Source organism: Centroberyx affinis, unplaced genomic scaffold (genome assembly GCF_046629955.1).
Source record: "Centroberyx affinis isolate AG114_WGS23_722 - 3 ecotype Tasmania unplaced genomic scaffold, CSIRO-AGI_Caff_v1 ptg000804l_1, whole genome shotgun sequence".
Classification (NCBI taxonomy): domain Eukaryota; kingdom Metazoa; phylum Chordata; class Actinopteri; order Beryciformes; family Berycidae; genus Centroberyx; species Centroberyx affinis.
The window spans coordinates 110,958-131,542 of record NW_027279407.1 but is presented as its reverse complement, the minus strand read 5'-3'; the positions used below and the strand labels follow the sequence as shown (position 1 = coordinate 131,542).

General features: G+C 41.1%; 3 protein-coding genes across 4 annotated transcripts; all 3 read right to left on the bottom strand.

The window, feature by feature from the left end:
- Nucleotides 1–209: 209 nt before the first annotated feature.
- Nucleotides 210–3,271, bottom strand: LOC139644932 (retinol-binding protein 2-like). The gene is made up of 4 exons (XM_071520470.1): nucleotides 3,199–3,271; nucleotides 2,468–2,646; nucleotides 503–604; nucleotides 210–263 (listed from the first exon to the last, which is right to left on the bottom strand). The coding sequence occupies exons 1-4, from the start codon at nucleotides 3,269–3,271 to the stop codon at nucleotides 210–212; spliced, it is 408 nt and encodes a 135-aa protein (XP_071376571.1).
- Nucleotides 3,272–4,329: 1,058 nt separating this feature from the next.
- Nucleotides 4,330–8,448, bottom strand: rbp1.1 (retinol binding protein 1, cellular, tandem duplicate 1). The gene is made up of 4 exons (XM_071520469.1): nucleotides 8,355–8,448; nucleotides 7,533–7,711; nucleotides 6,675–6,776; nucleotides 4,330–5,086 (listed from the first exon to the last, which is right to left on the bottom strand). Exons 1-4 carry the CDS (start codon nucleotides 8,425–8,427, stop codon nucleotides 5,036–5,038), a joined length of 405 nt encoding a protein of 134 aa, XP_071376570.1. The 5' UTR covers nucleotides 8,428–8,448; the 3' UTR covers nucleotides 4,330–5,035.
- Nucleotides 8,449–11,081: 2,633 nt separating this feature from the next.
- nmnat3 (nicotinamide nucleotide adenylyltransferase 3) lies at nucleotides 11,082–19,496 on the bottom strand. Of its 2 annotated transcripts, XM_071520467.1 has the most exons (5): nucleotides 19,435–19,496; nucleotides 17,560–17,706; nucleotides 15,528–15,711; nucleotides 13,530–13,615; nucleotides 11,082–11,927 (listed from the first exon to the last, which is right to left on the bottom strand). In XM_071520467.1, exons 2-5 carry the CDS (start codon nucleotides 17,669–17,671, stop codon nucleotides 11,512–11,514), a joined length of 798 nt encoding a protein of 265 aa, XP_071376568.1. In that variant the 5' UTR covers nucleotides 17,672–17,706; nucleotides 19,435–19,496; the 3' UTR covers nucleotides 11,082–11,511. The 2 variants fall into 2 exon arrangements, with proteins under 2 accessions (XP_071376568.1, XP_071376569.1); XM_071520468.1 differs by lacking the exons at nucleotides 17,560–17,706; nucleotides 19,435–19,496 and adding an exon at nucleotides 16,330–16,345.
- Nucleotides 19,497–20,585: the final 1,089 nt, after the last annotated feature.

Genomic DNA, 20,585 nt, shown 5'->3' with positions numbered 1-20,585 from the left:
TTCAATTCAACTGTTACACCTACTGTAAACACCTTAACTGTAAATAGATGTGTCATAGTAAACAAGTTTGTCTCCATTCATACACTAAGTGGTGAATACCCTGAAAAGCATCTTTATTAATTTTGTTCATACGTTTGTAAATACAGTATGCTAACTACAGCAAGGAGCAAACAAAGGTGTGAATGAAAACAGAAACAGATATTTGTCTTTTATTCTCTTCTCTTGAACACCTGAAGACAAACTACATCTTCACACGTCAGTTCCTGTGAGTAGAGAGAAAACAGAGTTAACCATTTTAATAACGTGTAGAATGAGGATAAGTAGAAAAGAAAACATATCGAAAAAAAAAAGGTTAATGTTAATGAAGCAATTTGTTCATGTGAATATGATATGAAATACATATCACCCCCCCCCCTTCCTGCCTTACCAAGTAGCTAAAGTTCAAGTCTTTCTCAACAGCATGACATGAAGTAAATTCTCATGACCAATGTTGTCAACACACCAGGTAGAGTTTGTCTCCCTCCATCCAGTGCTTCCAGCCTCGGTTGGCCTTCTCTCCTTTCTGGGTGCAAACCAGCTTCTCCCCCTCCCAGGTCACCAGACTCTGGAAGATGAGACAGAGGTTCAAACAAAAAGTGAGCGCAAGTGAGTCAGAAATTTTACTCTCGCAGACTACATACACTGCCTGCATCCTAGAAATCTGCTAACAAGTATGCATATCACTAAAACTGACTTCTTCCACCTCTACCATGCTGCATGCCTCTGTGCCCTACTTTCTATCACTCCCTATCTGACCACTGCACCAGAATATCTCACCCAACTCTTCAGCAAACTGCAATATGTTCACAAATGACTCTCCACACATCACATCCTGCCCTCACATCCTACAGCAACTCCACTGGTCAGTCATCAAACACAGAATTCCCCTCAAAGCCCCGCTCTTCACTTGAGAAGCAGTGCATGTCACGTCTCCATCACACATCGCCTCACTCCTCAGGATCTGCACTGCCTCCCTAAAGCTAATCTTTTGATCCACAGCTGTGCTCTAAACCTGCTTCAGCTCCACACTTTCACACCTGGGAAGCTGCCCAGTACAACCACAGTCTTCTACTGTTCCCTGGAGCAGCTGGGGGTGAAGTTCCTTGCTCAAGGGCATCTCAACAGTATTTTTGGAGGGAAAGCATTAGTTATTCACTTTGCTCCCACTCTGTCTACTTTTAAACACTGTTAAGACTCACCTTTTTAAGATTGCCTTTAATCTTAAATGTGTGATTAGCCATCAGAGAGATTATCTTTTTATTTTATTTTGCACTGTCTGCTTATGTTCTCGCTTCTTCAGCTGATCTAAAGTGTGATTGAGCATCTTGAAAAGTGTTACACACAAATAAAATGTGTTAAATGCATGCCTCGGTCTCAGGGAGAGACAAGCCCTGCTGTTTCATTTTCTATAAATGGCACACTGGTTTCTCTTTATCACCTTATGACATTCATGCAATTAAACACCAACACAAACTCCCACACTCAGCTAGTGAGAAATCATTTTCTGGACAAAAGAGATGATTGGGTTAATCAGGTCTCTCAGAGTCAAGGCCACTCAGCCACATGAATATCTCCTTGATCTTTTAACAGCAGCTTAGGATGTGCACACTTCACTTTCCTCAATGATCCGAGCTGCATTTACACTGTGGGTTTAAATCAGTGTATGCATTAATCATCCTTTCTGGAGTCTGCAGCCGGGCAGTCAGCCATCTCATGTTATTCTCAGCAGTGTTTCGTTATTAAATTATGGGTTGAGGCCCAAAATGTATCACTAGACTGTTCATGGTGGGTACCCATATGGGACATTCCAAGATGAGATTAAATTAAAGCAGTTTGGGTCTCTGGTTTTAAATCATGCCTTACAGAAACAGTTAAAAAGAATATAGAACATTTTAGGTTAAGTTTTGAGATTTTAAGCCACTTATCCTATAAGCTATTTAATACATGTGGAAATCAAAAGAAGTGTCTTCCAAGTTTACTGGAAGACACTTCTTTTGATTTCCACATGTATTAAATAGCTTACAAACACTTGCTTTGGGGATTTGTCATGAATTTAGTTTAGGAATAGGTTCTAGGGAATTGCAAAAGATTATTTAAAAGTTCATTTTTCTCTTTCAAAAACACTAGAATGGGAAATTAGAGCAGGGAATCACTATATCATGCCCAGGTATTAAGGCACTATTAATTCTGATACAAGGCTTTTCATGTCTGGTGTCAAAAAGAGCTTTAGCCAAGATAAAGTCAATTAATTTACTTGCGAAAAATTAATCAGATAGAGTCAGTATATTCTCTGGAGATAGTGGGCCAAGGTTGAAATGTCAGATCCTCTCGATTTGTCAAAAAAATCATTCTTCAGCTAGAGTTTTTCAAAGCTAGATATGAAAACCTTTATCAGTAGTGTATATGGGATTGTGAGAAGCCTACCCACCTTGACGTTCCTGTTGTCTAGTCCCTTGGTGTGCTCATCAAACTCCTCCCCTACAGTGAAGCACAGCTCATAGTTCCTGAAGGTGCTCAGTGTTTTGAGGTCAAACTTGTCTCCGTCTTGGACAACCACTTTGGTCTGAGACAGGGAGATGGCAATTTTGCGTGTTGCAAAATCAATATCTATAGGGCCAGGACAGGGAGAGCTGGTTATGTCAGGGTTTTGAAAGCAGAAATCAGAGTGTCAGAGTGCATTGTATATGTGTCAGTTGTATTTTAACAGGAATCCATCACAGTCCAGGGTATTTTTTATGGAGATTTCCACTGACTTCTATGTTTTAGTCTTGGAATAAACTTTATTTCTGTCTTGGAAATAAGCTATATCTGTATACTCCATCATCTAAGAAAATGATGATGCAGATGATCTATTGAGCATAAATTTGATATTTGCTATCATGGCTATTATATCAGCTTTACTACTTATATAGATTTGTGTTGAAGCCAATGCCTTAAAACTGATAGTATAACATTTTTGCATTTCCTCTTCAATGTAGCCTACTGAAAGTAAAACTCAAACTTTCTATGAATTACTTACAACCGTTAAGCCTTAACCGAAAGAGTGAAAGAGCATGAAATTGGATGATTTCATTGCTGGTGCACATCACCCTGTAACAATAAATTAACATATTATTAATACAACTCCACCTGAATGCGCTGAAATCAAACCGCTCTTACTTAATGCTTTCAAATAATCCTCAAATTTGTCGCTGGTTTCCATTATCCATTTTCCGCTGAAGTCTGCAGGCATGGTGGAGGCTGATGTGTGTAGAGTTTACTCAGTGCCAGGAGGGGGAAGGTGCAGCGCGTCCCCCTTTTTTTTATACAAGTCAGTGGGGGCAGGAGGGCAGAGAACTATTGATAAGTGAGTTTATAGCTTGGAGGGGATTGGCAGGGGCAGTTGTTTTGGGGAGGGGGCGGGGGAGCAAGACTGACCCTTTTCTTTGAGTCTTTACATGGTCACTGAGGGAGGTTACTGAGGGGATAGTAGTGCTGATCACCCACACTCACACACACATACACACACATACACACACACACGCACTTTCCCTCTGTCTCTCTCTCACTCTCTCGCTCTCTCTCTCTCTCTCTCTCTCTGTCACACACACACACACACACACACACACACACACACACACACTTACACAAGAATTTGCATTTGAACACCACTATGATATAAATGTACTTTGCTGCAGTGTACAGTGCACGATGTACAGAGTGTACTGGCTATTTTGTAACATCTGCCAGCAGTGTGTGTGTTCTGTAGTTGATCTTTTTCTTGCCTCTTGTATTTATTCAAGTGACAAGCTCAAACACTACACCACAATACTTGCACTTTGAGCATGGAAGTTAATAAAGTTCAATTGGTCCTGCAGTGCAAAGTCAGCATTTGTGTGAATCGCATCAGAACAAAAATGAATAGATGTGATTCTATTCCTCAGTTGTGTGTTACTGATTCATGGAGAATTGGTCTGAGACAGGAGATGAAGGATTTTAGCACTGGCTTAAAAACATCCTGTTTGTTTAGTTGTTTTTCCATTTTAGTCTTGATGCAAATTAAAAATTTTGAGCGACTGAAATGACTTGCGTATCCTGAAATTCTCAAATAAAATGTCTGAGATCCAATGTGCTGGTCTGGAAAATGCATTTTCAAATAAATGTATCTTCTAAACCCACACCTTGTTGCCTTGTTCCCTTTCCAATGATTTTGTTCAACAAAAGGAAGATTCAATGGAAAAAGACACAAACAAATGAAATTGTTGAGCACTGTTTCATTTATTGATTATTTCTTTTTCCTATCAAGGGCCAAGTCCCAAAGGAATTGGGAAGAATATGTACACACATCACATCTGATATCCATTCTGGAGACTATAAGCATTAGTAGTTCACAGTCCTTAACCAAAGTCAAATCTTCTGCTTTTTCCTTCTTCCATATCATCCACAGCTATCATTCAGAGAGCAAAGAAAGAGGATTCAGCAAAACCCATAACCTTTTCTTTTACTGTTCTCTTTCCTTCTCTTTGCTGCAACCATTGCTTTCCCGCCGGACACACACACACACACACACACACCGAGTCGTCAGTGTGGCTCACCTATCAGAGACACTAGTCTTGAAGCCTACCTAGCTACACCTAACAGCGTTCATGCATCCAACACATCTAAACATGTTAATCAAAGGAGCACCCACCCTGAGACAGATATACCGTAGAAGTCATGGACAGATGTGAAGAGACATTTCTGTCTTTTGTGATGTTACATGATGAATATGTTGCCCCACCCCTCTGTGTATGAACTGACTTTGGCAGGGGAAGGCAACAGTCTTGTTGGAATAAAAATGTGTGGTTGGCAGATGTAATGTATATAAGAAAGAAATACATAAGAGATGTATAGATGGATGGATGGATGGATGGATGGATGTATGGATGTATGGAATGTCATAGGCATGGGTTGTGTCTGGTGAGTCTCTGTGAGCCACTCTCAGCCGGGGGCACCATCTTGTTCCGTAACAGCCAGCTTAGGTCTTCTTGAAGATCTGCTTGGAAACAACCCCACCGGCTCTCAGCTCCTGCAGAAAACCCCCCCAAAACAATTGAATGTTTATAAGATTTATCTAAAAAAGAGTCAGAATGTAATTTTGACAAATGTACGTATGTGTAGACAAATAGGAAGACTAAAAGGAGAATGGTAACACAGGGAGAACTGCAGTTATGGCCAGTGCTTTTTGATAAATCTTTAATCACTTGTTTGTGCTGACAGACTGGAAGGCAATCATTGTCTTTATTTTAAAGATGCCAAGAAGGGTATCATAAAAATTTGAAGTTACTAAATGATAGTGACAATATCCAGGAGGCATAACTCAGCAGTGGGTACAGTAGAATTAGGCTTTCATCTTCTATTCTATTCTATTCTATTCTATTTTATTATATTCTATTCTACTCACACTTTCCGTTCCTTTCTATACCATCCAACTTACAATGCATTTTCTGGATGGATGCATAACTCAGCAGTGGGTAAAGCAGAGTAAGGCTTTCAGGTTCTATTCTATTCTATTCTATTCTATTCTATTCTATTCTATTCTACTCTACTCTACTCTACTCTATTCTATTCTACTCACACTTTCCGTTCCTTTCTATACCATCCAACTTACAATGCATTTTCTGGATGCAGGCATAACTCAGCAGTGGGTAAAGTAGAGTTAGGCTTTCTATTCTATTCTATTCTATTCTATTCTATTCTATTCTATTCTACCGTCTGCAATGTATTTTCTGCCACCAGAGGCCGCTTTTGCTCCACATTGCAGCAGTGTGTGACCCTCTGAGCTCCAGGGAACTTCTCACTAATAACTCATTTCATGGCTGCTGATTGAGAACATCTGTTGCTATCACTTAAACCAAATAATTTGGCAGATTATTTTTACTTAGCTTTGATAGCCATAATCATACAGAGGAAAATCTGATAATACCAAGGTAATGAAAATTGTAATGTGGTACTCATTACTGTAAGGTCTTTTCAGATGCTAATGTTTTCATTACAGGGCACACTCAGCTACACCATGAATTTGACTGAAGAGATTAAAAAGAAAAAAAATGCCATTGAACTCTTCTACTGAAATTAGATCTGCAAAGTCAAGATAATAGCGCGGCAGAAGTTGATTGACGACGCTGCTCAGTCTGGTACGCTCTGGATTATTGGAAGACTCAGTTCATGATAATAGACAGAACTGAGAGATGAATGAATCTGGTCAGCGTTTCATTTCAGAATATAAAAAGAAGTTTGATTCTTAATCTTGCATGCTGTTTGATCTGGAGGGGAATAGTTTGAAAAGAAAACTATAGACGTTTGTTTTGTTTTCCTTTTAAAAAGCACTTTCAGAGCCAATTCCTTATGTGGCAGGCCTCATTTCAGACTCATCTGATGTCTTCGGCGATAAATGGGTTATGGTTGGATACTTGGAAGTTTTGTAAACTTGTTTTCTTCTATGAGGCAGTAAGTAAGTCTTATGTATCCATGTGGAAGCCAGGTCCTACAGGGTCACTGCTAAAAATATATATATGCACTGCACATACGGTACTGTGAGGCATTTGGGATTTTGGATTAAAGTGTCCCAATTGCATGTATTAACATTCGTGGCACGACCTGATATGTTTTCTTACCAGATGAAGCTCATCTCCCTCCACCCAGTGGGTCCAGCCTCTTCCCTCGATCTCCCCCTTCTGCACACACACCAGCCTGTCTCCTTCCCAGGTGATGGTGGTCTGGGGTCAGAGGTCAGGGAGAGAAACATGTTCAGTCATCATGCACGATACACCAGTGGGCCTTTTGCTCAAATTTAACAAGGTGGGTGGAGGGCAGGTGGTTCATTTTCCCTCTCATACTTTCACCTAAAACATGCAGAGATTAATAGCTGCCCCCCCTCCCTCTCTCTCTTTCTCTCTCTCTCTCTCTCTCTCTCTCTCACTCACTCTCTCTCTCTCTCTCTCTCTCCCTCACCCCCCAAAACAGCTTACAGCTTATCTATAATCAGCCTATCAGCTTACAAATGAGGTTTCTCTGGGGGGGCAAAAAATAATCTCTGATCCTATTCAGTATTCAGTGAAAAAATCTGATCAAATAAAGTTGAGTCTTGCTGCAGTCATGACTTTGGCACTTGTTTCTGCCACACACTCAGGAGCCTTCCCTGCAGCGTCTGTTATTGGTCCTCATAGATTACATCAATTCACAGTTATTCCATTAGCAGCACTGTGGAAGCTTATGATCCATAAATTATCCAAAAGTGATAGCGATAGTAGGTAACGGCTTATTGAGTTGAGGGCGTTTGAGTGAAAAGAGGGGGAAATTGTACAAATGAACAAAACAGGCTGAATTTCATCACATTATATCCTCATAATAGTTTGTATGGGTGGCCTTCAACAGTTTAACCATTCTAATGCATCTTATACACGTGTATCAAAATGCATTAAATGTCTGCTGGACACACTGGTCCAAATGCACTGAGGTTTCCACCCACTCACCATGCACTTTCTGTCATCCACTCCGGACAGATCCTCCTCGAACTCTTTGCCCACGTGGAAGTCCATGTTGTAGTTTTTGAAGGTGCTGAGGGTCTTGATGACGATGTGGTCCCCGTCGTGGCTGATGTCCTTGTCAGGCTTCAACAAGGTGGCGATTTTCCGAATGGCAACATTTACATCTGTGATAGGTTTCCCCCCAAAGTGGAAAAAAGAAAATGAATGGGAGACAGAGAGGAGAGTGAGAAGTAGGGCATGTGTGTGCAATGATACAATTTCATATTGATTTAAAAATGGCCTCAAATAGCTGCAGTACTTGAAAAATGTTTCTCAAAAAATGTCTCAAATCAGTTGTTCATTTTGAGGATAAGTAGAAATTTTCTGTATACCAAGTTGTTTTAAAAGTTTGAAAATAAAAAATGTAGGCTATTATACCCAACGAAAATAACTACAGTTATCCCATGTAAAACATTTTTTGAGGATACAAATATCACAGCAAAACTCTAAGTACCTACAGGAATATTATAGGGATATTATAGGGATTGCATATGAGATGCAAAAAATACCATAGTAGGATACCAAGTAGGATAAGATGACTACAAATTCACATTTAGTCCCTATAGGAATATTAGAGGATTATTTTAAATTTTTGAGCTCAAGCTTTTCAGTGGAGTTGCATGTTACAGCTGTGAAATTCATCTATGACTGATGTCAAGTTTATTCCCTGACCACTAATGGACCAGTGGAAGTGAAGCTGTCCTGTAGCCATGAGGAAGACGGCTCTTCCATCACATCTTCTCTCTTTAAAACTCTCATCAAACTCACCGAGAGCCTTCAGGTACTCCTCGAAGTTGTCGTTGGAAATCATTTTCCAATACCCATTCAGATCAACTGGCATCTTGGCTATGTTGCTGGTGGTTTCCTTACTTCCAGTGAATGAAGAGGTAAAGGAGATCCGACGTCGCCGGTTACTTGCGATCGAATGCCGGACCGCTGTGGAAACCCCAATTTTAACCAGAATCACTTTAATCCGATTACCTGCTGCTTTTCATTTGGAAGGGAAATGCGGGACCTCCCCCCCCCAACATGGGCGACACCTCACATAACCAACAATCCTCGAGACGCTTTCCATACATATAACATGCATACATTATGTAGCTTACACTTATGTGCTTGAGCTATAAGAATGCTTACTCCGGCTATAAGGGATTAGGATAAAGGCATTTACTTCAGCTGTTTATCCTGACAATGAGTGCAACTAAATTGGACTGAAAGCAGGTGATCTTCTATGCATAATTCCACGTGTGACAAATTGAACCCACGTTGTGAACCAGTTCTTTAAGACAAAGGCGGTTCAAATGTCCTGACACTAGGCCAGGCATGTAATTATAATGCTGTGACACCATGTCCACCATCAAGGTTTCAACAAATGCATCCTTCTATCTTACAGCACTAGACCATATTACATCCCACCCATGCAGACAGTCAATGTATGTCTGAAAAGATTATAAAACATGGAACTATGAAAGTTGAGGTTTCTGGATGAACTGCTGTATAATTTATTAAATTATTATAACTTCAATAATATCTCTAAACAGATTAACTCATTGTAATGAATGTTTAAGTTGGACAATGAATGAACATGATGTATGTATGTATGTACTGTCTATTTTTTGTGCACTGCTGACTCAATGTGCAACAAAAATTGCCCTCGGGGATAATAAAGATCTATTGTTTTCTATGCTAAATCTTCTGGCATTGTACAATTTTACAAAATCGTTTAAGAAAAAGATAAACTAATATATTTACTTCTTATCCATTGGTTACTTGTTAATTTTGATGTTGCATCCATATTGTAGCCTACTGATTTTAGTGTAAGGGCAAGAAAATGGCCTAAAACCAAGGAACAAACACAGGGAGAAAAAAAATAACAGCAGTATGTAGGAAAACAGCTAAAACCTAGTAAAAATGTACAAACAATGCTGAATCAACATTTGCTTTTCATTTATTTGGTTAAACAATATTGAAAATTTAAAAATGGGGGTGGGAGGTATCAGATGATAGTAGGCCTACTGATGAAGTCAAAGACAATGGGCGTCATTTATTTATTTAATTTTTATTTAATTGGTTTATTTTTTCAGGGACAATGCACATCAATCAACAGTCAAACTGTAAATGAGCCAGAGTTAGCCAGAAAGGCTAGTCTTCATCTGCTGTCCCTGGCCAGATGCAGCCTAAAATTTCAAACAAGATAGAATTAAAATGCATGTGTTACAGAGATTAAGAACGAAGTAGGCTAAGTGACACAAGAGAGACAATAAAACAAGAAAGGACAGATTAGCAGACAATGGCATGTAGACAAAACAAATGCACATATAAGCATAACGTACATAAGACACTAAAGCAGAGCGGACACAATAACATAGACTATAGCATGCATCGGACAGAACAAACACACCTACAGTAAAAGCACATATATGACACTAGAGCACATAGCATACACATCAGCACGGACAATAGCATGCACTGAACAAGACAAACGCACATACAAGACAAGCAAGGAGGACAAGACAGTTGGTAAGATGTCGGCAGAAGCATCGGTTGCAGTACTAATGTATACATGTCTGGCTATTAATAAGCCATAATGAAACATTAATGAAACATGCTTAGATCAGATTTGATCTTAAAGTGTAGGCTACTTCTGAAGGTTTCCACAAACATTTCAGCATTCATCTTACCTGAATTTCTTCTCAAAATCAACATGTGTTTGGAAGCATGTGTGAGGGAAGATAGGCTGAAGAGTTTTCTACTTAGAAAGTTTTATTCTTTATCAGGAGCATCAATTGTGTATGACAGTGACCACCAATTATTGGAATAAAATTCATACAATAGAGTTACACCATTCATCATCCTCTGGATGTGGTTAAATGAGTTTGGAGCACTGTATGGGTAAAGTGCACAATACACAAGCAGGCCTATCACCTGCGCTTCAAACTATCTGACTGGAAGAATAAGATGCAGCACAATAGGGCTGTCACATCTTTTGTCCTGCCTAAATAACTCAATTAATTTGCTAAGCTCTCTTTTGGGCAAACTGCAACCAACCCCACTGTCTAAGCACTCACTGGCTAGAACACACACACACACACACAGACACACACTGTCACACACACGCCACCTTTCAAAGGATGCCAGTCAGCATCAGTAACACAGTGTCGCTTTCAGCCATTGGCCTCACTGAGAAAACACCTCCTGTAGCTGAGCGACTGTCAGGATTACTTAAAATCCCGAGGAGGAAGAAAGCTTCTCAGTCACACAGTGAGGCAGATAATGGGGAAAGTGAATAGATGCAGAATGAATGGCTCTCGGTGGGCTGCTGGAACGGAGACACCCACACTGCTGGACACATGAGGGAAGAAATAAAAAACAAAATGGAAATCCACCTCTGGCATCTGCTGATTTGATACAGAGAAAGAGAGCTAAAAGCAAAAAAGCCAGTCACACACAGAAAAATACTCCAAACATATAGGATTTTATTTTTTATATCTCAGTCCCCATGTGATGTGCGATGTGAAAAAATAAATATGATGGAAAACCTTCAGCAGACGGGATTAAATGCATCCTAACCCACACCGTCTAATCATCACAATAAAAACTCTTCATGGTCATTCACACTGTGGCACAAGATGACACTCGGTATTAGCAACAAGACTGAATGTGCATAATTCAAAATAAAACACTGACACAACACTGTGTTAATGCCCTCCACTGAAAACAAATGATGCCTGGAAAACCAAATTCAGGCCAAACATGCTTCCCTTTCGTTGCAGACATTCAATTATTGAGTTTTTTTTTAGGCAAACCCCTTCAATACTGCAGCTGGAAGTAAACAGCATCCAAACTCTGGAGAAAAGCACTGATTCGGGAGTGAACACACACTTCAACGACAAACTATTTAACTCTCGTCTGCCACAGCAGTCAGTCAGTCATCCAAACTCTTCAGGGGCACGTCTGCCTGCTTGGTGAGCGGCCTGAGCACCGCGCCCTTATTCTTCCTCTCGCTGTCTTCTGTGTAGAGGTCGTGCTGGTGAATATATTCGATCACAGAGTCCGGGAGCAGGTATTTGACGCTCAGACCCCGTCTCAGAGCCCGCCGCACCTCCGTGGCGCTCGTCTCGTTCCTCACCCACTCCCTCACCAGGAAAATGTTCCGTCGGTGGCGGGAGAGCGTGTCCGACTCGTGCACGGCCCGCTCCGGCTGCACCCCGCCCCGGCTGACGCAGACCAGGCCGAAACGCCCGGCCACCTCCTCCACGTGCTCGTCCAGCCACAGGCCCGGGACCTCAAAGGTGTCCAGGAAATCGGCTCCGCACAGCAGCTTCAGCTGGGGAGACGGGCCTGGGGAGAGAGGCGGGGCAAGATGGTGAGGAGGAAGGCTGCCTAGTAGCTTAATAACAACACTGTCTTTGAATGCAAACTTAAAAAAGGGCCAAAAATAAGACACGTAATGATATACAGCATGGGGTCTGGATGGGGCCTGGATGATTGTATTTATTCTGAAGACAAAACACAGTTTATGATTAATAATTCTACTTTGAGATAGTTTATGAATACAGACTCATACAGATAACAAAGAGCTTGCTTCAATTATTTGTTTTCATCTTCAAACGTATTCACTCATCAACCACACCAACTGCTTTCCTAACATCAAGATGTTATCCAAAAAGAATTCAGCGGTGATTGGATTGTCACCCTGGACCAATGATATTTCAATCGTCAGCCTATATCGTTCCTGAGCAATCAAAGAGTTTGATGTAATCTGCAAAGTGCTGCTTTTTTTTCAAATACACAGAAACACGGGCCAATGGGTGTTTGCCAACCTGCTAGTCCACAGTGAAGCTCACAAAATGGGAATCCAATCAGAGTATTCACTGCCTGATTGAACTGTCTCCTCGGAGGAAACCATGCCCAGACTGCTGAAATGCAAAATTCAAAACTGCGGGCATAGTTGATGAATGTGTACGAATGACAGCGAAAATGAACAATTCATGGGGTTTGGACCAGGCAAACAAAGAGCGGGACATGTGAAAGTCTAGTTTTACAAATTACACAGTTCAGATATCCATGGTGCTGGGGGCTAAGGCAAATCATATTGGTTACACCAGGGGTTCTTCAACATTTCCCATTTAGGACTCACACTGAACTGTGATGATTACTTTTGTGTAACAGACATCATATTTAAAGACCAAAAAGGAGACCAAGATACCAAACAAACTCAGATCTATGTATTTTCACATCGTCTTATCTTTTGAAAGAGAGTTCATTTTTTTATTCACTTCACCTCAGTGCCCTTTCCTGTTCACACTTAAATTTACACTTCTTTATGACTGTTATTCATAGCAAGTTTTGACTCATTATGCTAAACGGAGCCGACACCAGTGTGACAGGGCTAAAACACACAGCCCTCTAATTGATTTTGATAAACCTTACATGCACGCAACCGTATCAAATCCATGAAAATGTTCCTGAATACTGATTGGCCAGCTTCCAATGGCATCACAACCAGCACACTCACACATGCTATAGCTACGTATTTGTTCAGCCATGTAACAGCTATCCTTTGTGCCGTTACTCGCTCGCACGAACGGTCTTAATGGGATCCCCTATGTTTAAAGCTAATGCTAATACTCTTTAGCCACTTTTGGTAAGGACTGCAGAGCACAATTGGGCTACTACTGGGCACATGCTAAGCACAGGCACACTATGTGGGATTGGTGCAAATCCTTAAACCTCACTCTGTTAAAAGGCTGACAGTGTCATGTGTTGAAAAGAACATTTTACAACATTTTACATCAAACGTGTATTTGTTTTGGACATAAGTAGAGCTTTACACATGCACTTCCTCTACAGTAGAGATTTAAATAATTTTGAAAAATAAAAAAGAGTAAGGGGTCAAAGGACATGAGAACGTTTCTGAGGGCTGAACTGATCCAAACTTACTTGAGATGGGAGGGGGGTTTCCATTGGAGTCTTTGTCTTTCCCTGTGCTTTGCTCATACTGCTTCAGAATACGGCCATAGTGATGCCTGAGCAAAGAGAGAGATCGAGAGAGACAGAGAGAGAGAGAGAGAGAGAGAGAGAGAGAGAGAGAGACAAAATGAGGAATGAGTGAGAGGAATATACAAAAAACATGAATGAAAAACGCCACTGTTTTGAAGTAAAGCCTCTTAAAGGTGTTCTGGTAGATTTGTTTGTGTGTGTGTGTGTGTGTGTGTGTGTGCGCGTGTGTGTTAGTGAGTGGGATGACGTGGTCCGCTCATAGCTTCTCACAGCCTTGGTGCTGCTTTGGGACAACGGGCCACTTCATGCCTTAATCAGCTCCCTTGTTGCACAAACACAGCTTACAGAAGTCCAACTGACTGGCCACGCACAAGGGGATTTGGGGGAAATGGGGAGCAGGGAAGAGGGGGAGCGAGGAAGATGGAAGGAGTTGAATAATGCAGGTGGGAAAGACCCTTGTAAAGTGGGCTCAGGTGTGTGTGTATATGCAACTATCACTTACTATGTGTTAAATGTAGATGACATAAAAATGACATAATTTTCCATTAGGTGCTGATTAATTCCCTTGGGTCAAACCCTCGACGAGCTCCAGCTGCACATTATTAGTGTCATATGCAGATCAAGGATTTGCAGTGGAAGCAAATAAGCAACATGCAGTGGGCCAATAATCAGGAATCCCTCACTCACTGCCTCTCATTCAGAATGCAGCACCACCTCCAGCAGCGAATGCTTACATCTCTCTTCCCCATATTCATGTCCCAGACAGCCTTCCCCAACTCCACCGTGCCCACCTGAATTTATCAGCCCATGCCCCTGATCTGACCCTGTTAAAAGCCCAGACCTGGCATAGGCCCATGCTAGTCCAAAAGCCCCCTTAGTGTCTACAACCCATGATTTAGACCCAAGGACCCCGGCAACGCTCTGTTACATAAACAGTTGACGTTGGCAGAGGAGCGGCGAAGGAGAATGCATCCCAAGGGGCTGCGTTAGTGCCATGGCAGAAAAAAGAAATGTAAGGAAGGAAAATATATTGGCCTCATATCCCATCAAGGATAAAAGAGGATTATCATGAGATTGAACGGAGGGCTATCTGTGAATGGAAAGATAAAGGAACTATTGAGCTACACCGTGTTGGTGGATATAAACCAAGACCAAGATGAAACTAAAGGATCTTTACTTATTTTCTAGTACCTTCAAATATCTTCCTTGACACTGGGTAACCACATGCTCCCACAATAAAAAAAATAACTATATCGATAATAGACTGTTTCGGAGATAGTCTAGGTAGTTCAAGGCTCAACTGCTGTTGAAATTGGAAGGGGAAGCTTTGTGTGTAGTGCACACATCAGTAATCTCAGCTCAGATGGCTCAACATTCAATTAAATAAAGGGATGGGACACCTGTTGATATAAAAAGGTCCAAATCTCTTGACTGGGATTCAGCATGCAGCCTGACACAAAATGTAATCTCAATGAAGAGTGAATGGCTACTGGTTAGCCCACAACACAATACATTTTCTCTATGGAGAGATAGTCTACAGGTAATTTATTCAGAAAATGTTTTGTCTAATGTACCAAATAGAGCAGAAATGACATGTTTGTGAAGTAAATGCCCTGTTTGATTAACCACTGGAGCGCTCTGAATAAAACATTAGGCACAGCAAAGCACCCAGTGGAGGGACAGGGAATTACTGACTGAGGTTATTAGGAGCAACTTGTGTAATGATGAGTGTAATGATGAGTGCAGTGCTTTGATGACATGTGACAACAGGCTGTCATAATCCTAGAGTTTCTTGCATGTTATCTGAAATAAAGCAGTTGTAGACAATATAGTACAGTTGCTGCATTATTTAACTACACATATTAAATCATTTCATCATGCAGGCTTGACTCTGGCCTGGAGTTTACTGGCCGACACTGTTAATAACATGTTCTGCACCTCATGGTGACCACGGTCTCCGTCCAGTCCGGCTGCTGGCTCTCCCATTCGTCGACTGTTACCCAGTCAGAGGTCTGGAGCGCAAGCTTTGCCATTGCAATCCGGTGCTTGGCCAGTACCAGGCCTTGCTTGCCATAGCCGTCACTCACTGGGGACACAACGCCACCCACCACATGGTACTGGCCTGAAAGCAGAGAGGATTAAGATCATTTTCTGGGTCATGATAGCCCATATAGAATTGGAAGGAAGATAAATCAGATGATAAAGTGAGCAGTAAGTGATACTGATGATAATGCTATTATTATTTTTATCAGATCCCAGATAAGGGGAGGAGGAAATAATGGAAACTATTAAGAGTGAAATTATCTCTTAAATGAACTCTGTGCACAAGATTTCTGTCGTGAATGTATCAAAATGAGTTTTATAACGCATACCATATGAGTAATGCATTTATACACTGACATGGCAGGTTTAACTCTTAACCCATAATCTGGATTTAAGCCATATAGGCTAGGCTATTTATTTATGACCACTTTAACAGCTGCCCTGTGTAACTCATCTGCTAACCTCCAGAGAGCGTTCAGTGGTTACCAGGCTAAGCCATGACACTATTAAGACCACTTCTGTGATGAGGCCTTTCATTAAAAACAACAACAAAAACATATTTCTGTTTTAAACTGCACCACAGGCAAAACATACTTACTCTGCCATGGTTGAAATCAATTCTACAATCAGGCCTATAATTTCTACAACAGGATAATGCATGCACTTTGCACAAAATGAGACAAAGGGCCAAACTTACATTTGGCAAGCATCTGGCTGTTTTCACCCTCCTGTTGCAGCTGCTGTGTAACTGATTTCAGGGTTTGGGAAACTGCTTTATATATTGAGTGAAACAGCAGTTTTAGAAAACTCCACTTTTGATAAGGGAATCAAGTAGTTTACTGTGCTAATTCTGGTGTTGAAACAGGTTAAAAACACAAACTGATCTGCAACCACAGCAGAAAAAGTCAGTAACAGATCAATGAAAACAGCTCCTATATGCAGCTCACAGTAAATGCTCATGTTTACCTTCAAACCAGTCAGCTGATATCTTATAAATAAGGCGTCACAGGGAAACTATAAGAGTATTATTCATGTTCCTGCCCGCTGTAATGCAGCGCTGTTCCCCTGGATCTACATTCACAAAGCATCTTAGAATGGGAGAGCTGATTCAGAAGTTGTATTTTTTTAAGTTTGCATGACAATACTGACCTCAGATCAGTTTAACTCTTAAGTTAAAATGGGGTTTGTTTGACCATGTGACCAGTCCAGTGATCGCAGTCCAGTATTCTTATTCTGAGCAGCTTTGGGATGAAAACAGGCCCTGGCTTATATAAGGAGTGTGTGTGTGTGCTGACATAGTTGGAACATGGGACAGAGTGGTTTGCAGCACATGTCGGGACACAAGGCCTGGGGTAGCCAAGCCTTGTCCCAACCAGAACTGAACTAAGGTCAGAGGTACACCTTGTGTTTCTGCAGAATGAGGCAGCTTGATGTATGTTATCATCCTCTAGATATTACTCTGGAAATAACTGATAAAATGAATTTTGAAGCTCTTTTCCTTGTGCTGGTCTGAGAATGTTTTTTCAGAGGGGAAAGATGACTCATATTTTCCAAGGACATGTTTGAAAATAGCTAAAGCAGTACGGGAAATAGAAAAAGAAAAACTCAGCTCAATAAATAGAAAATAATATGGAGTGCTTGACTGACGTCATTTCTCAAAAGATGTTTTCACTTATGAGGCTGTATCTGCAAATAAAGCACATGACGTGGTTCGAATTGAAAATGTAGATGTAAATGTAAATGTTGTATTACACTGTACACATTGGAGAGGGAAAAGAAATATAGGAGGGAGAAAAGATGTAACGAAGGCCATGATTTGAAAGGCCAATTTGAACCTATGACATTATGAATACATTATATGCAGATTTCCGAAATATTTCACATTTTAGAATGATTTGAAACTCTCTCTCCACAGTGTGGATCTGACCTGTGCTGTGCATGTGGTCTCTGGCCAGCTCAAACAGCCTCATGTGCTGGTTGGTGATGGGGTTAAAGGAGCCGCAGGCTAGCAGGACCAGCGGGACCCGGCGGGAGGCCATCTTGGTTTGCCCCTTTCACACCATGGTCAAAAAACCTTGGAGGAAAAAGAGAGGGAAGAGTCACTGACGTCATGTAAGTCAGACAGTGGGATACGATGGTGATGGGACTGTAGGGACATTCTACGATTCTGTGCAGAATCGTAGGGGTCGCAGCTGACGCCCTTTATTCTTTAGTGTATTTATATATAATTATGATGTCCATTTTCATATGTCCATGTTCATTACTGCTGAAACACATGCTTATTATATTGATTCAGAGCTGAGCTGCAACAAAAAAATCACCTTGGCTGCATTTCCATTAACAGAATATTTGTTATTTGGTGGAGACTTTTATCCCAAAGCGCCGCACTATGAGTAGGCTACAGTTTTAATGCAGGTGGCCCCAGTGAGAGCCAAAGCCCTAACCCTGGCAGCAATGCTCTACCCATTTATCATCACAGCACCCAGAGAACTTAAAAACACTGGCAAGAATGAATGGAGGGACCTTCACAGGAGTCAAACTCTGGAGGAACACAACTGCAGAAGCATTTTTCTAATTTTTGCATGTGTTTGTAGGGGGCCTGGAGGGAAATTAACACCAGCCACCATCCAACTGCTGCTATATTTAATCTGGTAAGACTGTCTATTTTACCAGCCACTTTTATTTTATTTGTTTATATAGCCCTTTATAGCCCTCATAAGCTTGTCTCAAAGGACACTGTGGCAGGTAGGCAGCCATCACTTGGAGATGCTGTTCTACTCTAAATATCTACAGTAGTTGATTGGTTGGCTGGTTCACTTGACATATTTGTCTTACATTGTGTATGAATCATACAAGTATTTTGCATTTAGACCTTTGCTCAGCCTATTTATCATATATTTAGTATGTCATGAATTCAGTATGCATACTGAATTTGGAAAGAGCTTTCCAGTGCTATGCACTTTATATATGGAACTAGTACATCTTAATCCTTTACATGATTTTAAATTCTTAATTGCTGATTTATTTAATGATGTTTTTGATTGTTTCTGATGATTTGTCCCTGTATGTTCACTGAATACTGACTGTAACGTGTGATTGGATTGTGCTTATTATTTTTTGTATATGATCTGCTGCTGTTCTCAGGTCTCTCTTGAAATACAGACCTTGACCTTGATTGTGACTACCTGAATAAATAAAGGTTCAATCAAAATATTTCATTTGCTTTCTTAAAGTCAAGCTGAGAATGAAGGGATTACATAAACTCACACAACATCTTCAAGCTTACACGTGTGACCTTGCATGACTATATGTGACAATATGCAGTTTTGTACAGTTTTCACTGCCGTGGTCATGGGACTAGTTGGCGGCTAATTATCATGTATACCATAGGGAACTGGGTAATTCTATCCAATCTCGTAGAGCAACTTTTCTACATCACTGCACTGGAGACAGGCGCAGGCTACGTGCAGTGATTGTCTCCTTTATCACTTCAGCCATAAGTATAAGTCTATTCGATGAAGAAACTATGAGTGGTCACGACATTAACAGTTTTCACATTGCATTTTATAAGACAGAAAGGAAAACATAATCGCAACAACGTCAAGTAAACAAAGACAGCTGCCTTGACATTGAGCAGGCAGCTAGCTTCAATTAGCTTAGCTGACCAAACTACGTGCAAAAAGGCAATCGGAGGATCGCATGAACATATAAACTAAACTGACAAGAAGTCGTTTCAAACACGTAAATTGTAAGATGCATAATTTTAGCTGTAAGGATAAGAATGATCATACAATTGGATTACCTTTTCTCACATTGTTGCAATTTGCATTAGGTGCGTGTGTCACACTCATTTCATTCCCCCGCTCTGAAAAGCTCAATAGTTCCGCAGAGTACAGCTGGCTGACGCGCGACCCCTGGCGGACGCAGATCACAGTGACGGAGCTCTCCGTGGTGCTGAAACACACACACGAATAGCTGGGATGAGCGAGCAAAGCATTCGGCCAGCTTTGATCCGTGCACAAGCATGGACCTCACTTATTAGATGAAAGAGCACTTACAGAGTCTGGGAAGTCTCTAAACTCTCCATGTCTCTGCCTTGACTTAATCAGCTTTACTCTGCAGTACATTCAGCTTCAGTCAACTTCAGGACATTCCCTGTATGGGTGAGGAGGACATCTTCCCTCAACCATAACCTGATCCGTAAAGCCCACTTGTGCCAGTGTCTTGATGAGACGGCACCAAACAGCACCATGTTCCCGGTGACCTTTCATTTCATTGTTGTTAACAGCTCGTCAAATGAAGAGGAGAAGTTTTGTCGAACACTAATTGACTACCTGTAGTACAACCGGCAACTGATTACAAAATGGTCGTGCAGCAAATGGCTTTTCCAATAACTCTGCCACAGCACCGTGACTGGTAATAGCTTTGAAAATGGGAAAGTACAAGGAAGTGCTATGGCATTTCAAACAGACCCCGAGCTCTTTGGATGTTGATATTAAATGTCACACATTCAATAATAAAAGTTAACGAAAGAATGAGAGGAAGGGATGAGAAAGAATGGAGAATGGAGTAAACCAGGTGACTGGCCAAAAACTTTTGTTTAATAACAATGAAGACAGGAGTTAGGCGAGATGTGAAAACACATTGGCACACACACACTCAAATACCTCATTTCACCCATAATTTCACCCATTTCACCGTGTAGCGAACATTGTTATAGTCTAATGCTAAACTGATGCTAAACTGAGCAGTACATTATGGGTTGCAGATGTCCTTTGGGCTTCAGATCTATACTGTAAGCAGAAATTTGTGTCTGAGTCTTGTCTGTGCTTGCAGCACCTTTCATTAGTGAGTATACTTTTCATGAGCAAGTGATTGTGGCAGAGGTAAACAGAAGTAAATAGTGCCTGTGTGTTTGCATGTGTGTGTTTGTGTGAGAGAAAGAGAGAGAGA

Coding starts and splice junctions, on each gene's coding strand:
- LOC139644932 (XM_071520470.1), bottom strand. CDS start 3,271: ATGCCTGCAGACTTCAGCGGAAAATGGATAATGGAAACCAGCGACAAA. Junction 605..2,467: donor TAGACAACAGGAACGTCAAG/GTGGGTAGGCTT, acceptor CTCATCTTCCAG/AGTCTGGTGACCTGGGAGGG. Junction 264..502: donor AGGGAGACAAACTCTACCTG/GTGTGTTGACAA, acceptor CTCTACTCACAG/GAACTGACGTGTGAAGATGT.
- rbp1.1 (XM_071520469.1), bottom strand. CDS start 8,427: ATGCCAGTTGATCTGAATGGGTATTGGAAAATGATTTCCAACGACAAC. Junction 7,712..8,354: donor GGAGTACCTGAAGGCTCTCG/GTGAGTTTGATG, acceptor AACCTATCACAG/ATGTAAATGTTGCCATTCGG. Junction 6,777..7,532: donor TGGATGACAGAAAGTGCATG/GTGAGTGGGTGG, acceptor CTCTGACCCCAG/ACCACCATCACCTGGGAAGG.
- nmnat3 (XM_071520467.1), bottom strand. CDS start 17,671: ATGGCCTCCCGCCGGGTCCCGCTGGTCCTGCTAGCCTGCGGCTCCTTT. Junction 13,616..15,527: donor GAGACCGTGGTCACCATGAG/GTGCAGAACATG, acceptor CTCTTTGCTCAG/GCATCACTATGGCCGTATTC. Junction 11,928..13,529: donor AAACCCCCCTCCCATCTCAA/GTAAGTTTGGAT, acceptor CTCTCTCCCCAG/GCCCGTCTCCCCAGCTGAAG.